Genomic DNA, 22,812 nt, shown 5'->3' with positions numbered 1-22,812 from the left:
TGGTGAGTGGACAGGTTGGCAGTGGACGAATTGGCCATTTACCGAGCCCCCCCCCCCTAGAGTATGAGGGGGAATAGGGAGGTGATATTTACAAAGGTAAATAAAAGTTTAATATGGATAGTATACATAATTTGATTTGCAACAATATCATTTCATCTCAGTTGGAACAAAAAGCAAAGTTCACCGACGTCAAGGTAATCTAATCATAGAAACAATTAAAATTAAATGTCATCAAAATTGGATGTAAAATAATTAACAGCATTTTGAAGTTGTATAACTTTTGTCACAATAATGTGCTATGCATATGACATGGTCAATCTGCAAATGAGAGTCGGTCAATACCGCCACACACGCAATACATTGTATATCATGAAACATAAATCCTCTTTTATAGATATAATAATGAAAAAAGCTTTCAAATTAATAAAAGATAACTGTCACTCTACATGTAACTAGTGGAGACAAATCATATTTCACATTTTGGGAACAAAATTCAAAATATATTATGAAATTTCATTATTATACACTAAATGAAAAATAGTGAGTGTATGATGTCACCGCCTCACTCATTTGTATACATAGTTTAACAGACTGCAATGTTCATATCGCAAATAAATACAAATATGCAAACTTGACATGCCATGATATTCTTATTTACATCAAACTCTGATCAAATTTTAGGATTCTACTTCTCTGAAAATCCACTCTTTTCAAATCAATTTGGTGTCACATAGGACTTGTTCTATTTACAAGAAATAAGTATGTGAAATGTATGGCTAGAGAAGGGCAATATATGTATATGTAAGGAATAGGGGCAGGGTACTGCCCCTCCTATATTTTTCAAGTAGTGACAAAAAATATATAAAACAAATAAGGAAAGGGAAATAAATAAGAAGACTATCGAAAAGAGGTCTGGGTTGTCCAAACTTTAGGCCAGTTCCCCCCCCCATCAAAATGCACTGGCACCGCCCGCCCCTGTGTATAAGTAACATTTCTTGGAAGAGAAGAAGTGAATAAAGAGGAAAATAGAGAGAGAGAAAGGAGGGCAGAAAGAAAATAAAAAGAAAATAGATGAATGGAAAGAATTTATTTTCTTCTATTTTTACAGTACAAGGGCACAAAAATATACAATTCTATGCATACTATTTCAGGTGATTATTACATGAACATTATTGTGCATTGGGTTAAAATTCTAACATATTCAACCCCACTACAATACTTTATTTGTTTGAAAAAATAAAAAACCTCTTGAATGTTATAACTTTTTATGAAAACTAAATCCAGTGATATCAAAGTGTTAGAACTTTTGACATCATATGTTGTAATTGGAAAGTAGTTGGATTTCAGTGAATTAACTTCAGAGCAATGACAAAAGTAAACAAGCCATGTTTTCCTTCTAGTATTATATCCTACGTAAGTTAAATCCTATGTGCCGATTGGTTTAATTACAATCATGTTACCAAACATATTCTCACTATTTTTCGATGTTGAAAATGAAACGCCCACTGAAGAAAATTACTATTCCGTGACGTCAATGATGGAATAGTGCAATATTCCATCATTGACGTCACAGATCATGCAATCTCTCGGGCGCACTAGTCAGCAGATGACTCTACCGGGGCAAGTCCCATGAAGGGACGGCGCAGGCAAACCTGTGTTCCGCTGAGTGCGTGGCATCATTGACTTCATGGAATAGTAAATTTTCTTCAGTGGGCGCTTCATTTTCAACATCATCGCAAAATAGTGAGAATATGTTTGGTCAATTGATTATATGGAAACCAATCAGCACACAAGATATAATTTACATAGGATATAATACTAAAAGAAAACAAATTTGTGGTCCTTCTATACAGGTAGTTGCTTAAGCAGGTTTGACTGTATCATCTTATTCAAGTCACCATGGTGATCAGAAATTAGAAATGCCATTGGCATCAATATGACAGAAAATTTGATCGAAGTGCTGATACATTGGCGCACTGCAACCAATCGCAATTGCACATTCAAAAATCAAAACTGTTATGACAATATCAATAAATGAAGATAAAGCTGTAAGATAAGACAATTTCCAGGATACTGGCCCATGACTGCATCAACGCTGACTATATTCCAGTAAATTTTGAAGAATAATAAATGATCATAGCACAGCGCTTATGGCTTGTTTTGACATGAAGCAAGCTCTGCTACAAAGCTCAGTATTCATAATGATAATAATAATAAACAAAGCATTTATTATGCGCCATCTATCTAGTAAACTATTCCGAGGCGCAGAATCTTTGGGCCAATATGATGTGAGGCAAAGCAAAGATATTACAGAGGGAAGAGATATATTTTTGGGGGTCTCCTGGTTATGACAAGGCAATGGCCGGATCGTGTCTCATCCGCCCTTGACTACATACATGATGATGACACTTTCCCCAAGTACATACATTATCAAGTTTGATTTCACAAAAAAACTCTTGCAGGTAAACTTAAAGGTCAAGTCAATCCCAGAATGTTGATTTGAATAAAAAGAGAAAAATCAAACTAGCATAACACTGAAAATTTCATCAGAATCGGATGTAATATGAGAAAGTTATGACATTTTTAAATTTCGCTTAATTTCACAAAATAGTTATATGCACCTCCAGGTCGGTATGCAAATGAGGGGACTGATGACATCACTCACTCACTTTTCTTTTGTATTTTATTATATGAAATACAATATAATATGAAATACAATATATTCTAATTTTCTCCTCATTGTTCTGTGAAACAAAGTTTTATTTCTCCCTGAACATGTGCAATTACCATTGCTTAACATTATATGGTTCAGTCAAGTTGGTCCTTATTATCAAATCTGTAAAAATTGAAATATTGTATAATTCAAACAATAAAAGACAAAAGAAATAGTGAGTGAGGGAGATCATTGATTCTCTCATTTGCATGTGACTAAATTGTGCATATAACTATTTTGAGAAAAATAAGCGAAACTTTAAAATGTCATAACTTTCTTATTTTACATCCGATTTTGATGAAATTTTCAGCATTATGCTTGTCTGATTTTTCTCTGTTGATTCAAATCAACATTTTTATGAGGTGGACTTAGCCTTTAAATGTCTGACTTCAAATGACCTTTGACTTAACCATGTGACCTCCAACAGTATTGCAACATGATGATACTCCTAGTGCATCTACCACCCAAGTTTAGGTGCTATTGGACCAGCATTTCCCAAGTTGTGCGTCAAAAGAGTCTTGTTAGTAAATTAACATTTGTGATGGACGGACGGCAGACTGACAGACGCCACTTGGATCCCTAATACCTCAGTCACATTTGCACTACTGTGGCCGTAAGGCGAGTCAAAAACAGCCGTTTTATTCATTTTTATTCAAACAACCTACACGTAGCTGGTACAAAAAATGCTTTTTTTGACTCGCCGTAGAGCAAATGTGACAGAGGTATAAGTCTTGCCTGTACCTCTGGTGGGATAGACAAAATCTAGACATGATGCACGTTCATCAATAATGGATATGGGGGTGATTTGTCATTAAATAATATATGTAAATATATGAATTTTCTAACTAAATGGATACTTCTGTACATTTCTTTACGAGCCAAGCCACTCTCGTAGCTTGTTGTCCAATGATATGGTGCTCTGCAGTTCTAGAGCTGGCTGGAGTTCAGATGAGAAGCCTTCGACATTCTCCTGGGCAACAGGTGCCTGGCATTAAAAATAAACAGACAAACATTAAAAATAAGGAAACATTGTGATGAATACTGGAATAGTTATTTTGATAATACAGATGGCGTGGATGGCCGTTGATGAACTTCACATTGTACATACAAGAGTGAAGTTTGCATATGACATGTAAAAAAAATTACAATGAATATACTACATAAAGGAGAGCAGTTTGGATGTGACATTATAAAAATAAATCTTGAAAAAAAAAATTGTACCTCGTTTCATATGTTAATATGTTTTTTTCCTTTTATTTGCTTTTATTAGAAACAACTTCATATACCATTATTCATAAATAATATCTTATATCACAAATCTAGATTTATAAATACCTGTTTTCTGAGCAAACTAAATATTGAATCACGGGTAAAAGGGTTAATAATACTGTTTAAAACCAGGTGACAATGCGGTGTCAAATTAAAAATCAGCAGTCAAATGACCATTATTTTGAAGATCCCTTCATAAAATTTTTCCCTTTCTTACCACAGATTTGACATCCTTTGGAAATTTCGATGTGTAGTTGTCATGGAGATTCTTCAAGTCACTGATAAAGAACTTGATTTCTTCCAGTGTCTTGGCCTTTGTATCCTCGGACGTGTTTCGAGTCTTCTTCAGCTCTGCGATCTTCACGTCAAGTCTGCAACAAGAAAACAAAAGGAATTAAATGTAAACTGAATTGTTGCCACAGTGATGGCGGGAATCTTTTGAGGACAAGCTGGTCACTCAGTTGGCAGAACTTCAAAAATTATCCTCCACTAATGTCTCAGTTTACAGATGTTTTGTTCATAAACAATTTGCATACTAAGATAATTCCATTAGTGAAGCACGGCTTTAATCCACTGTTATTTAAGAATGGTGATGACGATCTTCTCTGGATTTTGACAGATAACAATCTGTCTATCTGCACCTTACCCAGTAAAGAGTTGAGAGTTATGGTCCAGATCTGGTTTTTAATGAGAACATGGAATAATAATAATGATATAGGATTTGTATAGCACAAGTATCCACATTGCTAGGTGCTCAAGGTGCTCCTGTATTGCCCTGGCTAAGCTAGTCTACCGATTCCGGTGTGCAAAACTTTTTGAGGAATTACTTCCTGCCGGCACCCATTTACCTAACCTGGATTGAGTGCAGCACAATGTGGGTAACTTTCTTGCTGAAGGAAAACACACAATGGCTTGGAATCGAACCCACGTCCTTCAGATTGAAAGATGAGTCTTAACCACTAAACCACGACGCACACCGAAACCATGGAAAAACCATATAAACAACTCCACCTCCATGCCAACTGATTGTGACCTCTTAAAATGCGCCACAGATTTTGAATCACCGATTTCGAATAACCTAGCTAGTCGCAAGAATTTTTTTTTACTCTTGAACCTAACAAGGAGAATACTGAAAGAATTGCAAAGCAGTACTTTACTCCACAGAAATTGTAAACTGGCAGTTTGTAAACTGTGGATACCATAAGAAACTGGGGAAAGATTCCATCGATTGCTTTGTGTGGCAGATACTTGTGCACAAAGACAACAAGAGTACAGACTAATTCAAGCTCTTGGCAGCAATGTTGGTGAGCCTACGATAAGTCAACAATTAGATCTAGGCTGAGATGAACACCAGCCTTTTTGGCTGAACAAGCAGAGGTAAAACTAGATCTACAACAAGAGGAGCGACACTTCAATAATCACACGTTGACCCGGACTTTGACTTCAAACTCTCGAATTTGCAGTTGTCAATGCTTGGTATTCAAAATCCAAGCCGGCATCCAAAGACCGGTTAATAATATCTCTGTAATCCCTCTGAGATATAGTTCATATAAAGCTTACTTTGTTTGCAATGATATGAACATATTTATTTTGATATACATATACTTTCATCTGCACATAGCAAACGTTTAACAACATTTCAACTGTGATTATTTGTTATAAATAAATGTTATGAGTGGACTCGTTTGATATGTGCACATCTCTTGCTTTATGTTTATTCATTTTATGCTGCCCTGTATCGTGTTCCTTTAGAACAGGTAACCTGGGTGTATTGTTAAAACTGTTTCCCTTTCTTGATCAATAATACATGTAGGTGACTTATTAACAAAAATTTTATCATTGCTTGTAAATGTCTTTTTTAGGTGACACGACATTTGCCCCGGTCTTGATATCTCAGAAGGCATAGGGTTAGAGCTAGGATTGCAATAGAGTTTTTATTTCAGAATAATGTAAAGATAAGGATTAGGGTTTATTTAGTTTCAATAGTTGCGTTTTATGGTTTACTTTACGTTACTTTATTTTCCATCGGAGTAATTGTCCCAGGAGCAAATGTCATGGAACCCTTTTTTTAATGTTGGTTAAAATCGGGCATCATCTTGTTCAGTCTCAAGAAGAATAATTGCTGTTTTACTAAAAATGATAATACAATTAACAGCATCATTTCGCTTTTCTTTGTATCCAAACAATATATTGTGTTATGTGGAGTAAACTTAAGAGTAAACATGGGAGATGATATTTATGTTGTGGATAACAAGGTATTCTATCAAGCTTAATAGACTATAAGCAGTGCACGACACTGGCACTGGTCCGACGGTCCCAGACTGGTAAAAATTGCTGTTGGGCCAGTAACTCTTCAGATATAGCCAGTAAATTTACTGGTCCGAAATGACCAGTAAAAATTATATCTTACTGATACAAATATTTTCTTCTCTTTTGTAAATCGTGGCTCTGGTGGCTCACTAAAAATGCTCTACAAAATTGAGAAATGCAAATGGCTCTCATGAATTATGTTGAGTGTGTGTACTGTTTGACTGTTTTTTTTTTTTTTTGAGGGGGATAACAATTAGCAATAAAAGACGGCAAGGTAAACTCAAGCCTGTTTTTCTTGATTTTTGCAGACCAATAAATTTTAGGTTGGGACCAGTAAAAAGTGGTAGAATTGACTATCTACTGGTCCGACATGATCAGGTTGGGCCAGTAGAAAAAAAGGGATAGTGTGAAGCCCTGCTATAAGAGAAGTAGATTAACTGCTTGTGGACCAATGAAAATAAATTGTGTTGGTGCAGGAATGCCCTTAGCGTCGCAATCACGCAAATTTCATGCGTGCAGAAACTCCCTTAGTAGCGCGCAGAAGGGCATTGTGTAAGGGCGTTTCTGCGCCGTTAAGGTGCGCGGAAGTGTGGTGCTAAGGGCGTTCCTGCACCGACACAACGAAATCCTCTTTACCTGGTGTTTTCTCTCTGTAAGTCAAGGACCTCGTGACGATATTTCCTGATGGATGTATTCGTTCTTGATAAGCTCAGACTCTGCAGCTTGTAGTCGTGCTGCATGGATATCTGTAAATAAAAAAAATGAAAAATTACTGCCCAGATTATGCAAAACTGTTGGTAAAGTCACACAGTACCGTTAAAAAAGAATAGTCATTTTGCCTCCGACGAAGATTCTGCTAGGATCGAAAGCTTAGGCCCCTTTTTGACTTTCTAAAAAAGAATAGTATACAAACATACCAGGCTTTGAGTAAGTATAGCAGGAATCATTAGTCTGAGGGTGGACTGGCATTTCTATTTTTCCCGAGGGGCAAGGAAAAATAGCAATTTTACCAGTACAACCGAGAATGAATAATTCCCTCTATACTTTCGAAATAAAGGCCTGGTATATTTGTTTTATATCCTATATTTAATAAGTAAGAACAATAGATCTTGTTAATCTTGTTCTTGTACTCGTACTTCATCCTTTTTTTAATCTGTACCAAAATATAGATATAAACTATATATAAATATAAATATAGATGCACTATCTATTTTTCCTGAAGCCACGCGCTCACCGGAACGTGGATTTGTGCCTGCTCCGTCCCTTCACAGGACTTGCCCGGTAGACTTACGTCACTGACCGGTGCACCCAAGAGATTGCATGATCTGTGTCAGTGACATCAATGATGGAAAAGTGCACTATTCCATCATTGACATCACGGAATAGTAAATTTTCTTAAGTGAGCGTTTCATTTTCAACATCATCGCAAAATGGTGAAAATTTGTTTGGTCACATGATGCTATTCAGACCAATCAGCATACAGGATTTAATTTATGTAGGATATAACAATTTATATTATGCAGTCAGAGCTGCTTCATAAAGGCCATAACTTTGGTTTCCTTTGAATATCTTTCCCCATTAAAGCTTTTATACAGTTGCATAAAAAATAAATGATTTGATGACAATTTTTTTTTAAATTAAGATTAATTGTCACCATATTAACGTAGACCTAGATCTGATAACATTTACACAAACCTAATTTGTGAAATCATGCAATCTAAGCTGAATAATGATCACACCAAAGATCCGCAACACAAATGAGCATGTACCGGATAGAGCACAATGATTGCATGGAAAAAACCCTACATCTTGCTAGAATGCCATGCTTTATAATAATCATCAATTTCTCTGCAATCATACACTTTCAACCAGAATCGATTTGCCATAAATTCTTATTCATACATACACACACATGGATGTTCATTTTACAAGATTCTGTTTAAACTCATTTTCAGACTGTTAACACAACTGGTGGGTGTTTCATGAAGCTGTTCGTAAGTTAAGAGTGACTTTAAGAACGAATGGTGACCCTTTCTTGTGGTAAATGGCGTACACCCACTCAAGGGTTCATTACATGCCGTCGTGCACGGGGAAACCACGGCACGATGCATGCAACTCTCTCTATGAGCTGATCTTTCCACTTCTTTGGAGACTCCTGGAGTCCAGATAAAACACTTCCATGCGATTGCACGTAATGAATTATTTTTACGAAATCTAAAATCTAATCAAATCGTTCCATTTCACTTTCCGATCAATATGAAGTCCCTTAGGTGACTTATTTTAGCACTTTGTTCCTCATCATTTCTTGCTCTTGACGTTGCTGCCTGTAGATCAGCGAGAACATCAATTTTTGGCCTAAAGAGGGTGCATGATTTATATTCATATCAAAGACGCAACAAGGGAAAGACTAGGCACTTTTACTATTTTACACGCAAATTGACGCAAAGCATTACGCGTGGTCCGTGAAGTGTCCAATCTTTTCATTGTATAGACTTTGGTAGACCGTATTATTGACAAACAAACAAAGCTTGTACTGCTGGTTTCGTTCAAGGTATGTAGATTTTTTTTCTATTCTTTTTCATTAGTCATCGTTTTTGAATTATTTGCAAAAAAGTGTTATCATCGCCAATTATAATCTTAAATTATGTTTTTGAAGGTATTTCATTTATTGGTGCCCATATTTAATCAAGTAATCATAAGAATTTAGCATTCAAAGAATTTAAAACAGTTTTAAATTACCGAGGAGCTGAATCAAGGTTGTGAAATTTATTAGCGCCACCATCAGGCTTCCTTTTATTTTCGTAGAAGAGACATGCGAAGTCACTTTCCAGGCCGAGGTAAGCGAATTTGCTCTTTTTTTTTACGATTTTGATTTATAAATTTAAAACTAAAATTACAATTGTGTGGCTACTCACCGGAAAGAGCCCTGGTGAGTAGCGAGAAGTAGTTTCGGCAAATATTACTTCTCCAATGAAGCGATGTTTGCCGACTACTTAGAAATCCAGGGCCAAACGCGGTTCGGTGTACGAGGTTAGTATAGCATACTAACCTCGTACTAGTGTGAGTGGCATACACCAAAATGTTCATTGGCAATGGTTTAGCACATAAGAAAGGTTCCCCAGACATTCTTAAAGTCACTCCTAAGTTATGAACAGCTTTATGAAACACCCACCAGGCATTTAGGTTTCAAACTTGTATTATAAGAACCTGTCCACAAAGACTGCTTATCTTGTCTCAGTTGAGCAGTCTTTATAAACAGGTTTTACTGTATTATTGATAACATACCATGTCTGTGAGTTCGTTTTTAGCATGTTCCATGAACTTGGTGACTGCCTTTCGGTGACGCGGTGCATCTAGTGTTTCCCTGGAAAATAGAACAAAATAATTCAAACCAAGTCACAAACATTCTCGCTTACATTAGGCGCATACGAGGCGTGAAGGCTCAGTCGGAAGAGCAATTATTATGGATTCCAGTGGCCTGGGTTTAATTCCAACTTGATGCGTTAGTGCCATTGGTTAGGCATACCAGGTCCCACGGAAAGGACCTAAGACATTTGATCCTCTGGTTGCTTGCTTACAAGCACTCATGCTTTCTTAGCACTCAGGTAAACACTTAAAAATCATCATCAATTAAAATTAGTAGCAGTACAGTTCGACCTCTCTTATCCGGCCTCCCCTTATCCGGATCTATTATCTGGAGGCACACTTGCCGAGATTTTTTTAAAAATCTAGTACGTGGGGAAATGAGATTTCAATCTAAACTAAAAATTCCTAGGCAAACTCACTTTGATTACATACATTTTCCAATATAGTCTACCTACATTCACATTATTTTTTATGAAAATATCTTACCCAAATCACCGAAAGAACTTGGACAGGATAATTTTCCAGTAAATCAGGGCACAGCGAAACCATATTATCATGTTCTCTTTTTTTTTCGGGTAAAAACAACACATGTCTCATTAGCTAGCGCTAGGCCTCGATATGGACAGCGCCATCTATCATGTTTGAGCCTACAGTCATAACAATGGCTGACTTTGCGAAGCTGCGATGCTTGCCACAATGAGCCAATTTACAACTTAGTTTCATTGAGTCACATAATTTGCACTGACCCTGCAGTAAATACTGTCTGTGTACGCCCACTACAGTAGATTACATGTAGTACCATAGGGGAGGCAGCTGCGTGTATTTAATATTGGGTCTCCCAGATCCGAATAAATCCCTTATCCGAGTTGGTGCTGGCCCCAACGATTCCGGATAAGAGAGATTGGACTGTATTGATTTTGTTAAATGAAATACGAAATATCATCCTTTTTTGGTTACCATTTGAATACAATCAAATGTGCATGTGAAAACATGTTCATATTCCTCTACCATACACTTGACCACATAATTCTTCTATATTTATACACAAGCTTAAAATAATGGGGGGAAAAATTAGAATTTGATCATGTTTTTAATTTTTGAAGAAATATCAATTTTGATCCGTTTTTTAAACCTGAAATGACAATGGACCATCTGATCCAATGACCTGAAATTTAACTCACATAATTGCTGATATTACATAAGTTATGTAGATTCGAATCAGTGATAGGTCAATACGCCATCACGTGACCATAGCTGCGAGGATTGCATTTGTTATATTCTAGGTTTTGACGTCACCTTGGTGAATAAAACTGCGTTGTAGTGTCAATTGCGGCTTTATATTCACTAAGGTGATGTGACTCGCTGCTGACAAGTTTTGTAATCAGGTTGTACGCGCTAGTGTTAATGCATTGATTGCATAAAGAACGCGCTTCATGTATTATCCAAAAAAATCTATTATGACGTAGATGGATCAGAGCAAGAATTTCAGGTTGGAGCCAGAATGATGAATGCAATCTCAGATGGCGAATCCACATAGACTATATAATATAACAGATATTGCCTGGTCTATCGTTTTAATAAATAACATTTCAACTCCCCTCCAAAGCTATATGGCGAAGTATAATCCCTTGGGAAAAATATAACTTCGTCGGGAGAGGAAATGTTATATTCAAACTCTAGGTAGGCAATATCTGTATAAATAATTCATACCTTTGTCCTCAATTTTTTACCTGAATTTGCGCCAACTAATCAGTGACGCTTGATTACACTTATGTCCAAGTTTCATGAATAAGGACCATTTTAAATCATAATAAAATGTGTTTGAAGAAGAAATTGAAGTTTCAATACCTGAATTCCATAGCAGTGTCTTCAAGGCAATTGAACAAGATGTCTAAATCAGTGGTGTCTCCAACCAGGCGAGGGCGGGCTCCAGTTGTGTACAATCGCACTTTTGCTGAGGATATCAAAGATTAGACAAATACTTACTATGGATCACAATCATAAGTAGATGTATATATTCATATTTCAAAGTATGAAATAGTAATTATAAAACATGATGAATAATTTGTATTGTTTTTTTGTTGCATATAGATGTTGGTTTTGAATTAGTACTATACCATGCTGAAATAATATTTATAGGCCCGTATTCTGAAGTCGGGTTTCATTTAAACTCTGGTTTAAAGTTGTGGTTTAACTATGGACAGCCAATAGTTGCATAAATCTCTAACAATGTAATATACATATATCAGCTCATATTTCGCTCCAATCATCCTATAACTGTTTCGGAAAGATAAATAAGATAAATTTATTCACCATTCACTAGTTAGGAAAAAGCACAGTAATCACAAGAAACATGCAATGTAAAGAAAATTTTGACATGTTTGGCTTTCCATAATTTTAGTACAGAGTTAGACCATTTTCTAAGTTAAACCTGACTTCAGAATACGGGCCATAGGGTCCAATGCAATCTAATCCCAGAATAAAGTGATAATAAACCTTTCCTCGTCAAAAGGGCTGATGAAAAAAATAACATCTACTTTTGTTAAGTTCTGAAAATGGATACGGGAAAGCTAATAAAAGTGCAGTGAATTTTACTTTAGGCGATTTCACCTAAACAAAACCAGTCTCTTAAAGTGTCACACAAGTTTCCCGGCTTGCTACCTTTGCCAAATTCTCAAATGGGGGGTTGGGGGATTCTGGTTGTAAGTTATACCCGACTGGCAAAGGATCTACGTGCAAGTTTTTTCATTTGTCAAAATTATATAGAATTCATTCCAATACTGTTGAAACAGGAAAAGCTAAAGCGAAGGATAATCACACTTATAACAGGTCACCAGGGCCCCGTCTTACAAAGAGTTACGATTGTCCAATCAATCGTAACCCTATGGAAATCCATCAGTGTCATAATTTTTTCTACAGGAAATGTGCACAATGTCCTTTGTAAACAAAGAGAAGCACAGTGAATTTTCAAGACGATGAATGCATGAATATACATCATTGCTAGAAAATATTTTGAACAAACACGCATAATAGATGTTGGCATTGCTGGCCGTCCATAGTTGCAATCGATCGGATCAATCACAACTCTTTGTAAGACGGGGCCAAGTTGTGCATTGAGTTGAGTGTAACTTATGAACAGCGTTATGAAACATCACGCCCGCCCCGACAGCTCGAGAACTTCTTACCTCTCTTTTCTTCCGGTTCGCCTTGCTCAGAGGACTCGGTCCCTGCCGCCCTCTTCTTTGGACCAGCCTGACCCTTCGCTTTGACCGGTACAGACCTCTCACCTTGTTGGGTCCTGGGCTGGTGCCGAACCACATGACCACTCCGAGGGGTGGCGGTAATAAAGCTCTGGAAAAAAGAAAGAATGTAGGGAATATTTGAAGACACCTTAACCTGATGGACAGGGAGCCTTGCATGAATACTGACTGGGCTATATGGAAAATGTGTAATGTAGCATGATCAGGCAGTCTCCACTGGTTGACAAAGTCTAAGCCGTATCCTTTAGCAGGGATCCTGCTCAGCATACAGAAGCATTCCCGTAATCCCCACAGAACATGCACATGACATAATATTCTCATAGTGCCCTCCATCAGAGGACATAGGAATATGTGCAAATGGAGTTGTCAGAGATGCGCCAACTGAGGATCACCAACGCATGCAGGGCAAGGGCTTCAGCCTCTAAGATGGCTGCGCGATGGCGTCAATGCATAAGATCTATTGTTTTGTCTATGCAGAAATGGCAGGAGTAGAGAACACAGGACCCATAGAGGCTGTTCTCACTACGTTCCTAAAACTAGTTTACTGGAAACTAGTTTAGTGGAAACTAGTTTAACGCGTAGTGAGAACGGTCGAAGCGGTCTTGGAAGCGATCTTCCAAACCAGTTTGGAAAACCACCTCGCGATGTAGTTTTCAAGATCGCTTTGCCTCGTTAAACTGGTTTTAGCGTAAGTGAGGACACAACCGTTCTTCGGGAAGCGATCTTCGCACATTTTGAGTGCGCTACTCCACACGACAGGTGTAGAATGCTTATGCTGCGGTTTTGAATTTCGCGCGAAACGTGCCACCCCACTGAGAGCGTTTCCACAGCAACAAGAGCGCTTTACGTGAAGTCCACTTTCGTGCGATCAAGTGGGAACGCTAGCAAAGCGATCTTCCAAAGTGGTTTCCTGAATCGGTTTCCAGTAAACTAGTGTTAGAAAGCGTAATGAGAACGGCCTCATAATGGATTAACCATGGAAAGCTCAGAATTTTGTTCAGATGCCTTATGGGGATAGAATGCATAACAGGTCAAATTTGAATTGTGTAAAATCAAATCAAGATCAAAAGTGAAGAGGCCAATGAATGGATAGTCCAGGTGAAAACTTTCTGTTGGTTTGAGGTATATCAAAGGGGAGGTTCACCCTGAAAAAAGTTTGTTCTAAAAAGAGCAGAAAAAAAACAATAAAAAATATTGGTGAAGGTTTGAGGAAAATCCGTTGACGATTAAAATAGTTCTTAGAATTTAAAGTTTAGGATTTGTGACATCACAAACGAGCAGCTGCCCCATATAATATGTAATATAGAATGCATGCATTTCATTTTTTTAATGCTTCCTGATGACTTATTTTTGTTTTCTATTCATGATCGGATGTAAAATGATTTGTCTATTGATACACAAAAGGTACAGTAAAAACCATTTTCAATTATCTGAGAAAATGAAATTTCATATATTTTTTTACCATTCGCTCTGTAGGAATGCTGCTTGCATATGACGTCACAAATCAAGCACTTAAAATTCAAATAAGTTTTTAATTCTTTGATGGATTTTTCTCAAACCTTCATCAATATTTTTTATCATTTTTCTGCTATTTTTACAATAAAATTTTTGTCAGGGTGAACTTCCCCTTTAAACATAAGCAAATGAACATGTACAACCTCTGGCTAGATAAATGCTAGAAACATGAATACATTGGGAATCAATAAACAAATATTTTGCATACAAAATGTAAGTCAATTATGCAACGACCTGCTTAACTACGGCTTTGAGTCCTTTCCAAGGGGCCTGGTAATGAGAATCAATCCCTTACAATAGGCCATAAGCAACTCAACTTGGTTCTGGAATTTCTGACTTTAATGCCCCCCTTTCATATCTTACTAACTACCTGAATCTACTGCAAGATCTTCATTTCTGTTACTAAATTTATTATCCAACGTTTCGGAGTATAGCTGGAAAATCTAGTTTATACAGCACCATAGGAATGCTAAGACATGTTGTAACATTAGAGGATGAATTAAATTTCTATTACTCTATTAATTCTATCAATTCCATTATTATTATTAACGTAGTAAAATAAGTAAACTATAAACTTGGTAAAATTAAGTTCTACTTTACCATAGATCTGTCTGGTGTCTTTCCAACTGCCTTTGGTATGACTGCAGATTTTGATTTCTTCTTGGATAGAGGATATCCATCTGGAGTCCTGGCCTTACTACCTCCAGATCTAGGACCTTTATGACTACTAGTGTCTGCTCTAGAATCTGTCCCAGAACCACTGCTATCAGATCCAACAGACCTTGAAGACTGTTTTGGGGTCCTGGCCTTCTTTCCTCCAGATCTAGGACCTTTACGACTAACAGAATCTGATCTGGAATCTGTCCCTGAACCACTGCTATCAGTACCTATTGACCTTGAAGACTGTTTTCCCTTTGGGGTCCTGGCCTTTTTTCCTCCAGATCTAGAAACTTCAGGACTAATGGAATCAGTTCCAGGATCTCTTCTATGAGATCCTGTTGACCTTGAAGACTGTTTCCCCTTTGCGGTCCTGGAACTACTGGCTCTTGATGTCTGACCTGTCAAGCTTGGGGATTTTCTCCTTGGAGACTTGGGCACTGTCTCTGGAATATTTCTATCTGATTCAGAAGACTCTGAAATTATTCTCTTTCTGCTACTGGTCTTTGATAAAGAAGACGTCAAATTTATTTCAGAAGAGACTTCCTCATCACGAGGCGTGTTCTTAGGTTTTGTTCTGCTTCTCCTTGGGAATGTCAATCTGGGTCCCCGTCGTTTCCGAGAGCTTGTAGTCCTGCTGCGATCACTTGATGAGAGACTTTGAGAAGCCTGGACACTTCCCGGCGAGGGTAAATTACTTTCAACGGGAACATCAGACGAATCACTAACCTGTCCATGAGGTGTGCGTTGAGCCTTTTTTGTGGTACTTCCCTTTTTGTCAGTCATTTTTGAACCTGGGCTTTTTCTAGGAAATGTCACTTGGCTTTCATCATCTGAGGCTGATGAAACATGAGACTGCTCGGTCCTGTCATTGTCCAATGGCACAGTTGCATCAATACTATCAAGCTCACTGGTGGATTTATTTCGATCTTTAAAAGACAGGCTTTTTCGTCCTTTGGAACTTTTCTTTCTGAAGGTCAAACTAGGCCCTCGTCTCCTTCGTGATCTACCTGATCCTGTCGATTTAGATGTTTTACCATGGCTTCGTGTCTCTGAGAGACTTTCTACATGTCCCTTGTGCTTTTTGGCCGTTGAAGACCTTGATGGCACACTGTCGCTTACTCCATCGCTATCAATGTCACTTTCATGTAGCCGGGAAGTGCCGGCAGCACGGCCAACACTGGAGCTGCTTGCAATGTTTGTGTCCACATTTTCTTTACCACTCTCGCTAGTTGCTGGAGATATTGCAATAGCTTCATCATCTGTTGAGACCGGTGGCCTTTTTTTACTCTCACTTCGCTGTCTCCTTGATTTTGGAACAGAAAAAGAGGGACTCGCACCTGTTTTTTCAGACAATGTTTGTGAACTGCCAGTAACACTTTTAGATGATGAAGAACCCTGCGATGCAATGGATGGCGATGGTGAGAGGGCATGAGAGCGATTAAATGGGCTTCTTCCAGGAGCTGTTTGGATAGAACACAAGAGAAAGTACAATCATTTGCAAAGGTTCTAGATTATCCTTTCAAATGTCTCTAACTTACACAGCTGGGGCCCATAACACAATGCCAAGTGATTGATTGCACTGTTGATTCGTATGCTTTTATTGCAAATATCTATCGATGTAATCAGTAAAAATCAGCCCTACGATCGAGCCCTAAGCTTGTTTGTGGTCCCAAAAGGGACAAAAAAGACCTTGATATAAAACTGAAAATCATATGGGTTAATAATACCATTACTCTTGTAAAACCAATCACAGTAGAAATCATCTAACCATTACACGTACAAGTATTAAACAAATTAAACTGTTACGGAAGTAATGCTAGGTGATCAAGCATTTGCTTGTGTAGCCCTCAAGCTCTGGAAGAGCTTACCCCTGGAAGTTAGGAAAGCACCATCCATAAACAACTTTAAATCAAAGCTCAAAACACATCTATTTAATAATAACAAGCTTTTTAGGAGTCCTAAATAGCGCAGTAGAATAATACTTTATGGAATAGTTTCTGCACTCTATAAATCTATATATTAATATTTATATATTATAAGTATATACATGTAGGTTAAACCACTTGCTACCCGTCGTTTTAAATCATTGTGCTAATAAAATGCCTGGTAATTCTGGAAATCAGACCAACCTCCATCCTAAAATATACACCCTAATCCTAAATGCATCAGTGCATCTCCAAGTGAACGGAGGCATAAGCGGACGTCACAGTCTGAGTAAATTTCAGGTCACCTCATTTTACTCTAATTAATAGGTTCCAATGGAATTCACTCAGACTATTATTGGTTCCCTAGGCTACCCCATAGCCTCACCTGGTATCCTGCGCGATACAATGATAGGTCCAGGACTGGACCGAACGAGCTGAGCGATGGGGGACTCATGAATGGAACCACTGGAAGACTGGGACAGAGTTGGTTGGTTCCTGTCTTTCTTATGGGATTGCTAGGAAAAGAGATAGAAAATCAACATGAATGTATACACAAAACCATGCAATAATTATCATTGGCACCATTCTACTTCTTTAAGAACACATCTATTTTCGTCTTCTCATGAAATCCTTGCAGTCTTTTTAATAGGCAAATGAAACATTAAGTTATTATTATTGCACCATGCAATTCATCAATTTCCTTAAAAAACAAGTATATCAATATAAATTATAATCATCAAATGCCCAATCATACTTAATGAATGAAAAGAAAAGAAGAAAACTTTCAACTTCTATACATACATGTAAGTAACAAATACATAATATTTCCTCAGAGCAATATTCACATTCCCCCCCCCCCCTAAAAAGCTGGACAGACTACCCTGCAATATTGTAGCAATTTCTTTTGCCAAAATGGACAAAATGGTTGGTAAATTGCCACTTGGTCTATGCCCACATTCTCTACTACATGTTTGGTCTCATTCCTGGGCTAATCCTCATGTGTCTACAATCAGTTCATCTACTAACAATTTAGTCTAACTGCCATTTGACCCACTTACAGGCATGATATTCCCCTCTAAAAAAAATCTGAAAAATAGCCAAGGGTCGCTAAGTCACCGCCGAAGTCCGAGGTATTTGTTACAAGCTCTTGCATGGTAAAGAAATTGTAAGTGATTTTTCAAAGTGAGTCTGCATGATTGTTTTACCATTTGACTTTTAAAAAAAAGCAGTAAAACATAGCATGAAAATAATCTTGGCCAAAGGATTTCACCAAAAAAAAAAAAAAAAAAAAATTAAATCTGAAAAAAAATTATTTAAAAAAAAATCGGAATTCCGATTTTAATCAGAATATCATGCCTGCATTTACCATTCGTCTAATTTCCAGTTTGGCTTTACCCATTTTGTCTTATATCCACTTGGTCTAACAGTATCTAGTCTATATGATTTCATGAAATGTTTATGAACCAAATTTTCATTTGACAAAGTGCAAGATAAATAAGTGGACGAAGTGGAACCAAGACCACCTGTTCATTAGACCGAATGGCAAATATGGACCATGTGATGGTTAGACCAAATGGCAATTAGACCAAATTGACAGTAGACCAAGTGGGTTTATCCATGATGGTGTAAGCGGATCTGAGAATTAGACCATCTGCTTGAAGACCAAGTGGATGTAAAGCAAGCACATGTCAAGGCTCCACACTAACTGTTTTTCTTGGTGGCCCAATCTGTCATCAATTTCATATTCTTGGTGGCCCGTAAAGCAAATTTGGTGGCCCTAAAACAATTGAAAACATTACAATTTATCAAAACTTTGGTAGCCCTACTGGGCCACCAATTGTTGTGGGTTTTTACAGAATTTTGGTGGCCTGACTCTCATTTTTGGTTGCCCCGGGCCACTGCTAATGTTGAGCCCTGCAAGTGAAGGAATCAGAAGTCATCTTTGTATACCTTTTTCTGACTAGCATTGTTGATAGGTGGTGGGATGGGTGATATCTTAGGATCCCAATCTTGAACAAAGGTGAAGGCCCGAAGGGTCGTTTGACGCCGTCTGAAAAAAAAGAAAAAAGTAATCATAAACATCAATATTATTATTGCAAAAACTTGAAAAACACTGTGGCAACAAAACAACAAGGTGATGACTATTTTTGTCCCACTTTTGATTTTCAACAAACTAACATGTTAATATAAGAAAAGAGAAGTGATCATTCAGGATTGTACAGTGCAGTTTAGAGTAACCAAAAAAAAAGGGTTACGTGAACTTAAATTCTGACACAAATGCAGTCATGCGTGCCTGCATACTCCTGGCAATTTGCAGATATTTCAATTGCTAAGTTCAGTACATTCCCAAACTACAGCAAATACAACCAAGTCAAGACTAGCATGTGTCAAAGCAATAATGTTGTTATCGAAGCCAAGATCACATAACTTCAATTTCAATTTGGCAGAATTAATGTGTCATTTCAAGAAAATGTTTGCTTAAAAAATGGAGCTCTTGTCTCTGGAGAATGAAATCAGACCAATTTACAGATGTTTTCCTGCCATGCAGACCCTTGTTATGTACACTTGTTCACTGCAACCACCCTGCCTATAGTGAATCAGTCAGACTGCAGGTCCCAAGAAAGTGGCTTCTTTCATCCAAGTGATATTCATGACTTGAGATGTTTTGCATATTTAATGAGCTTGATGCGGACCAAAACACCTCTTTTCATTCGGTCATTGCTGCTCTAATTGTGCATCGAATTTCATGAATTTGGTACCATTGTAAAGAAGAAGAACCATTCTTTCAGGTCATGTGTTTGGATTTATTCAAAGATTTTGTAATATAGGTTAAAATTTTGATCTAAAATATGCTACAAAATAAATATTTTCACCTGACCAAAGCTGCTATTTTCACACTTTATTTTTGTTTGAGCCCAAATGATTTTTATATCATGATAAAGCTGAATATGTATGCTTTGAAATGATATAGGTTTCAAAATAAGAATTGGTTTAATCGGGTCAAGATCACACTTTTCATTTGCCAAGTACATAAAGCAGCTTGAAAACAAGAATACTGCACTCTGATTGGTCAAAGAGACCGCACACTGGCAAATTCCAACGGTTCCAGTGCCTGGGTTCGTGGGAAGGTCACACTTCCCATGTGGTGATCTCCTCAAATACCCCGCGCCTGTTGTTCTGTGAATCTTATCCAGCCAATCAGAACTCTGGATTTCATGCAAGTACAAAATTTCAGAAATCTCGTCTTGTACCTTGGTGGGAAAAGTGTGATCTTGACCCGATTAAAAGGTGCTGCATATCAAGAGTGGCATTGTGAGAAAGTACAGAAGTTCAGCTTTATGTTGATATAAATATCATTGAGGCTCAAAATAAAAAGTTTTGCACAATTTGCAAAAGAAAACAGAGGAAGAAAATTCAGTTTTGAGGCACATTTTCAGGCCAGAAATTTACTTATTTAACAAAATATTGTATACAAAATAAATGACCAATATGAAAGAGTAACTTTTACTCTATCTGATGGTGCAATAATATTTCATTTAACTTGAGGTTAAAACAGGTAAATTCTTAGAGAAAGAAAATCTCACGAATCACGAGATTTTGCAAGGAGGAGGATTCAGCCACGAGATGATTTGGATGAATCTGGCCTTTTTGCTCATTAGCATAGGGACCTGCGGTCTGACTGGAATCTACATGTAGATCTATACAGCTGCAGTACACAAAATAGTAGATGTGATTTAATTTTTCATAATTAACTTGGGGATCATTTTTTTTTATTCACAAGAGCGCTAAAAAACTGTAATTTTGAGCATTTTTGTGTAGGCCCTCTATTGGTGGAAAGTAAAATTGCAAGAAAATTATTATTCAAAAATCTCTATTTTTTTATTTATAAAAAATAATTCAATTTACTTCAGAGCGAAGTTATATGATGAATAGTTACTGGAAACTGACAGTGACCAGTATAAAAAAAATCAAGCATTTGTCCCCAAGAAAAAGAGAAAATAAGCCAAACTTTGCCAACCTTATCTCCCCCACAAGGCCACAGGGAGAGAACAAGGTTATATCATAACCCTGTTCATTGAATGAGTGATTGTGTATCAAAATAAAGCGGCAATTAGTATGTGAAAGAATAATTGATTGAAACCAACTAACGTTAACTTTGACAAGCTCTTGATGCACTTTACTACTTTAGCACTCACTCACTCGCTATTCACAATCATTGACAATCCACAAGCTGCATGCAATGGCATGCACACACTCATTTCAAACATGTCAATTGTCACTAATTTTTTTTTATTGTGATTTTTATTTTATTTTTCTCTAGGGGCCTAGGCCTACTCGACAAACTAGACAACCAAAGTTACAGATTTGGCACAACAATAAAACTTTTTGATGCCCACCTATGTGCTATGACAAAACCGTATCAACACTGCACAGACAGGGTGGCCGGTGGTTATTCGAAATTTTACTAGAAGTTTATTTTAATTTCAGAATGCAATGCACACACACAATACACAATAACAAATTTTGCAATAGATGGGACCACGTCCAGATAAGCTGTCATGTAATTGCAGCTTCTGTTAAACTTTGCTTAAATATTAAGTATATTATATTCCTAATTCATTTGATACTTACGTGGCTCTTTTGTTCGGTGGTGGTCGAGACCTTTCCGGGACAAATGTCCAAGATTTTGTCTTCTTACGACTCGACATTTTCGCGAAATATCGCGCGTCAAATAAATTTCAAAGTTGTTATAAATCTGTACATTATTGAAACAAAAGAGGGCGTTTATATTTTCATCACCAATATTATTGATATCACTAGCACTGCTCGCATTTTACTTACGCTTTTGTGGAATTGTTTCCTTTTTTATAGAATCAAGCAAATATTTATTTGAATCAATTATGAATTAATCATTGAAATGGTTAAGGTAATACATTATGATACTATGTTATGCATTAGGAAGAAATCAAAACCTTAAAAAAGATATGTCAGGACGTTCGACCCAGTTACCCCCCCCCCAAAAAAAAAAAAAAAAAAAAAAAAAAACACTAGCAATTGCTATAATTTTGAAAAATAATGAATAAAAAAGAAATAAGAAAAAGAAATATGAAGTTATAAATTGAAGAAAGAAAATCACTTGATTTCTGATCCTGGCTCAGGATTCCGTCTAGAATATTTTCTTTTTCCTCTTCTCTCCTGTCCGCTCACCAGTGTTGTTCTTTTATTTTTTATATATATATTTTTCCGATTCAATTCAGTTCAAGTCTTTATTTCATTTTCATCCATACATAATACAAAAATAATATAAATGTGATAAAAATTTAAGGATTCAAATTTTAAAGAAAATCAGTCCCGGTATAAAGGCCAAGGCCTATAGGGAAACGGGGCACGGCTATTCATAATTTTCATTCAGTATATTTCACATCATCATTACTTTCCCCTTATAACTAGAGTGGCCCAAAGACTTGGCAGTTCATGCAAGACACATGGGCGGAAATCCCAGCCAAGGGGGACAGGGGGACGCGTCGCCCTACCCAAAATAGTAGGGGGACACAATATGAAATGTCCCCTACTATTTTTGGTATTTTCTGATGAAAAGAAATGCATCATTCAAAATCGATATAAAGATGTATTTTGGACGAGATAACGTTATTTTTTGGTGATAACCTTTTTTTTTTTTTTTTGCTTGTCAAATTTATTTTGGTCGAATTTACCTTCAATTTTGAGTGATAACCTTTTTTTTGGCTTGTCAAATTTTCCAGCCCATGGTCCCCCTACCTTTTGGTTGAGATTT

At 37.0% G+C, this 22,812-nt stretch overlaps 1 protein-coding gene across 2 annotated transcripts; it reads right to left on the bottom strand.

The window, feature by feature from the left end:
* Positions 1–3,088: 3,088 nt before the first annotated feature.
* LOC129282031 (uncharacterized) lies at positions 3,089–21,791 on the bottom strand. Of its 2 annotated transcripts, XR_010296446.1 has the most exons (11): positions 21,651–21,791; positions 18,969–19,068; positions 17,404–17,533; positions 15,034–16,553; positions 12,844–13,009; positions 11,507–11,612; positions 9,578–9,656; positions 6,929–7,038; positions 4,200–4,353; positions 3,455–3,698; positions 3,089–3,299 (listed from the first exon to the last, which is right to left on the bottom strand). XR_010296446.1 is itself a non-coding variant. In XM_064112987.1 (10 exons), exons 1-10 carry the CDS (start codon positions 21,725–21,727, stop codon positions 3,585–3,587), a joined length of 2,556 nt encoding a protein of 851 aa, XP_063969057.1. In that variant the 5' UTR covers positions 21,728–21,791; the 3' UTR covers positions 3,089–3,584. The 2 variants fall into 2 exon arrangements, 1 of the variants encoding a protein (XP_063969057.1); XM_064112987.1 differs by having other exon boundaries at positions 3,089–3,698.
* Between the last annotated feature and the right edge of the window lie 1,021 nt (positions 21,792–22,812).

The sequence above is a fragment of the Lytechinus pictus genome, chromosome 18 (assembly GCF_037042905.1).
Source record: "Lytechinus pictus isolate F3 Inbred chromosome 18, Lp3.0, whole genome shotgun sequence".
Taxonomy (NCBI): Eukaryota; Metazoa; Echinodermata; class Echinoidea; order Temnopleuroida; family Toxopneustidae; genus Lytechinus; species Lytechinus pictus.
Note: the sequence above shows the minus strand (reverse complement) of the source record. Positions and strands in the feature narration are given on the sequence as shown.

Bases quoted from the DNA above. Each gene is read 5' to 3' on its own strand.
- LOC129282031 (XM_064112987.1), bottom strand. From the start codon at position 21,727: ATGTCGAGTCGTAAGAAGACAAAATCTTGGACATTTGTCCCGGAAAGG. The intron at 11,613-12,843 runs GTAAGAAGTTCT...TGATATCCTCAG, and splicing joins CGAACCGGAAGAAAAGAGAG to CAAAAGTGCGATTGTACACA. The intron at 3,699-4,199 runs GTAAGAAAGGGA...TTTTAATGCCAG, and splicing joins CAAAGGATGTCAAATCTGTG to GCACCTGTTGCCCAGGAGAA.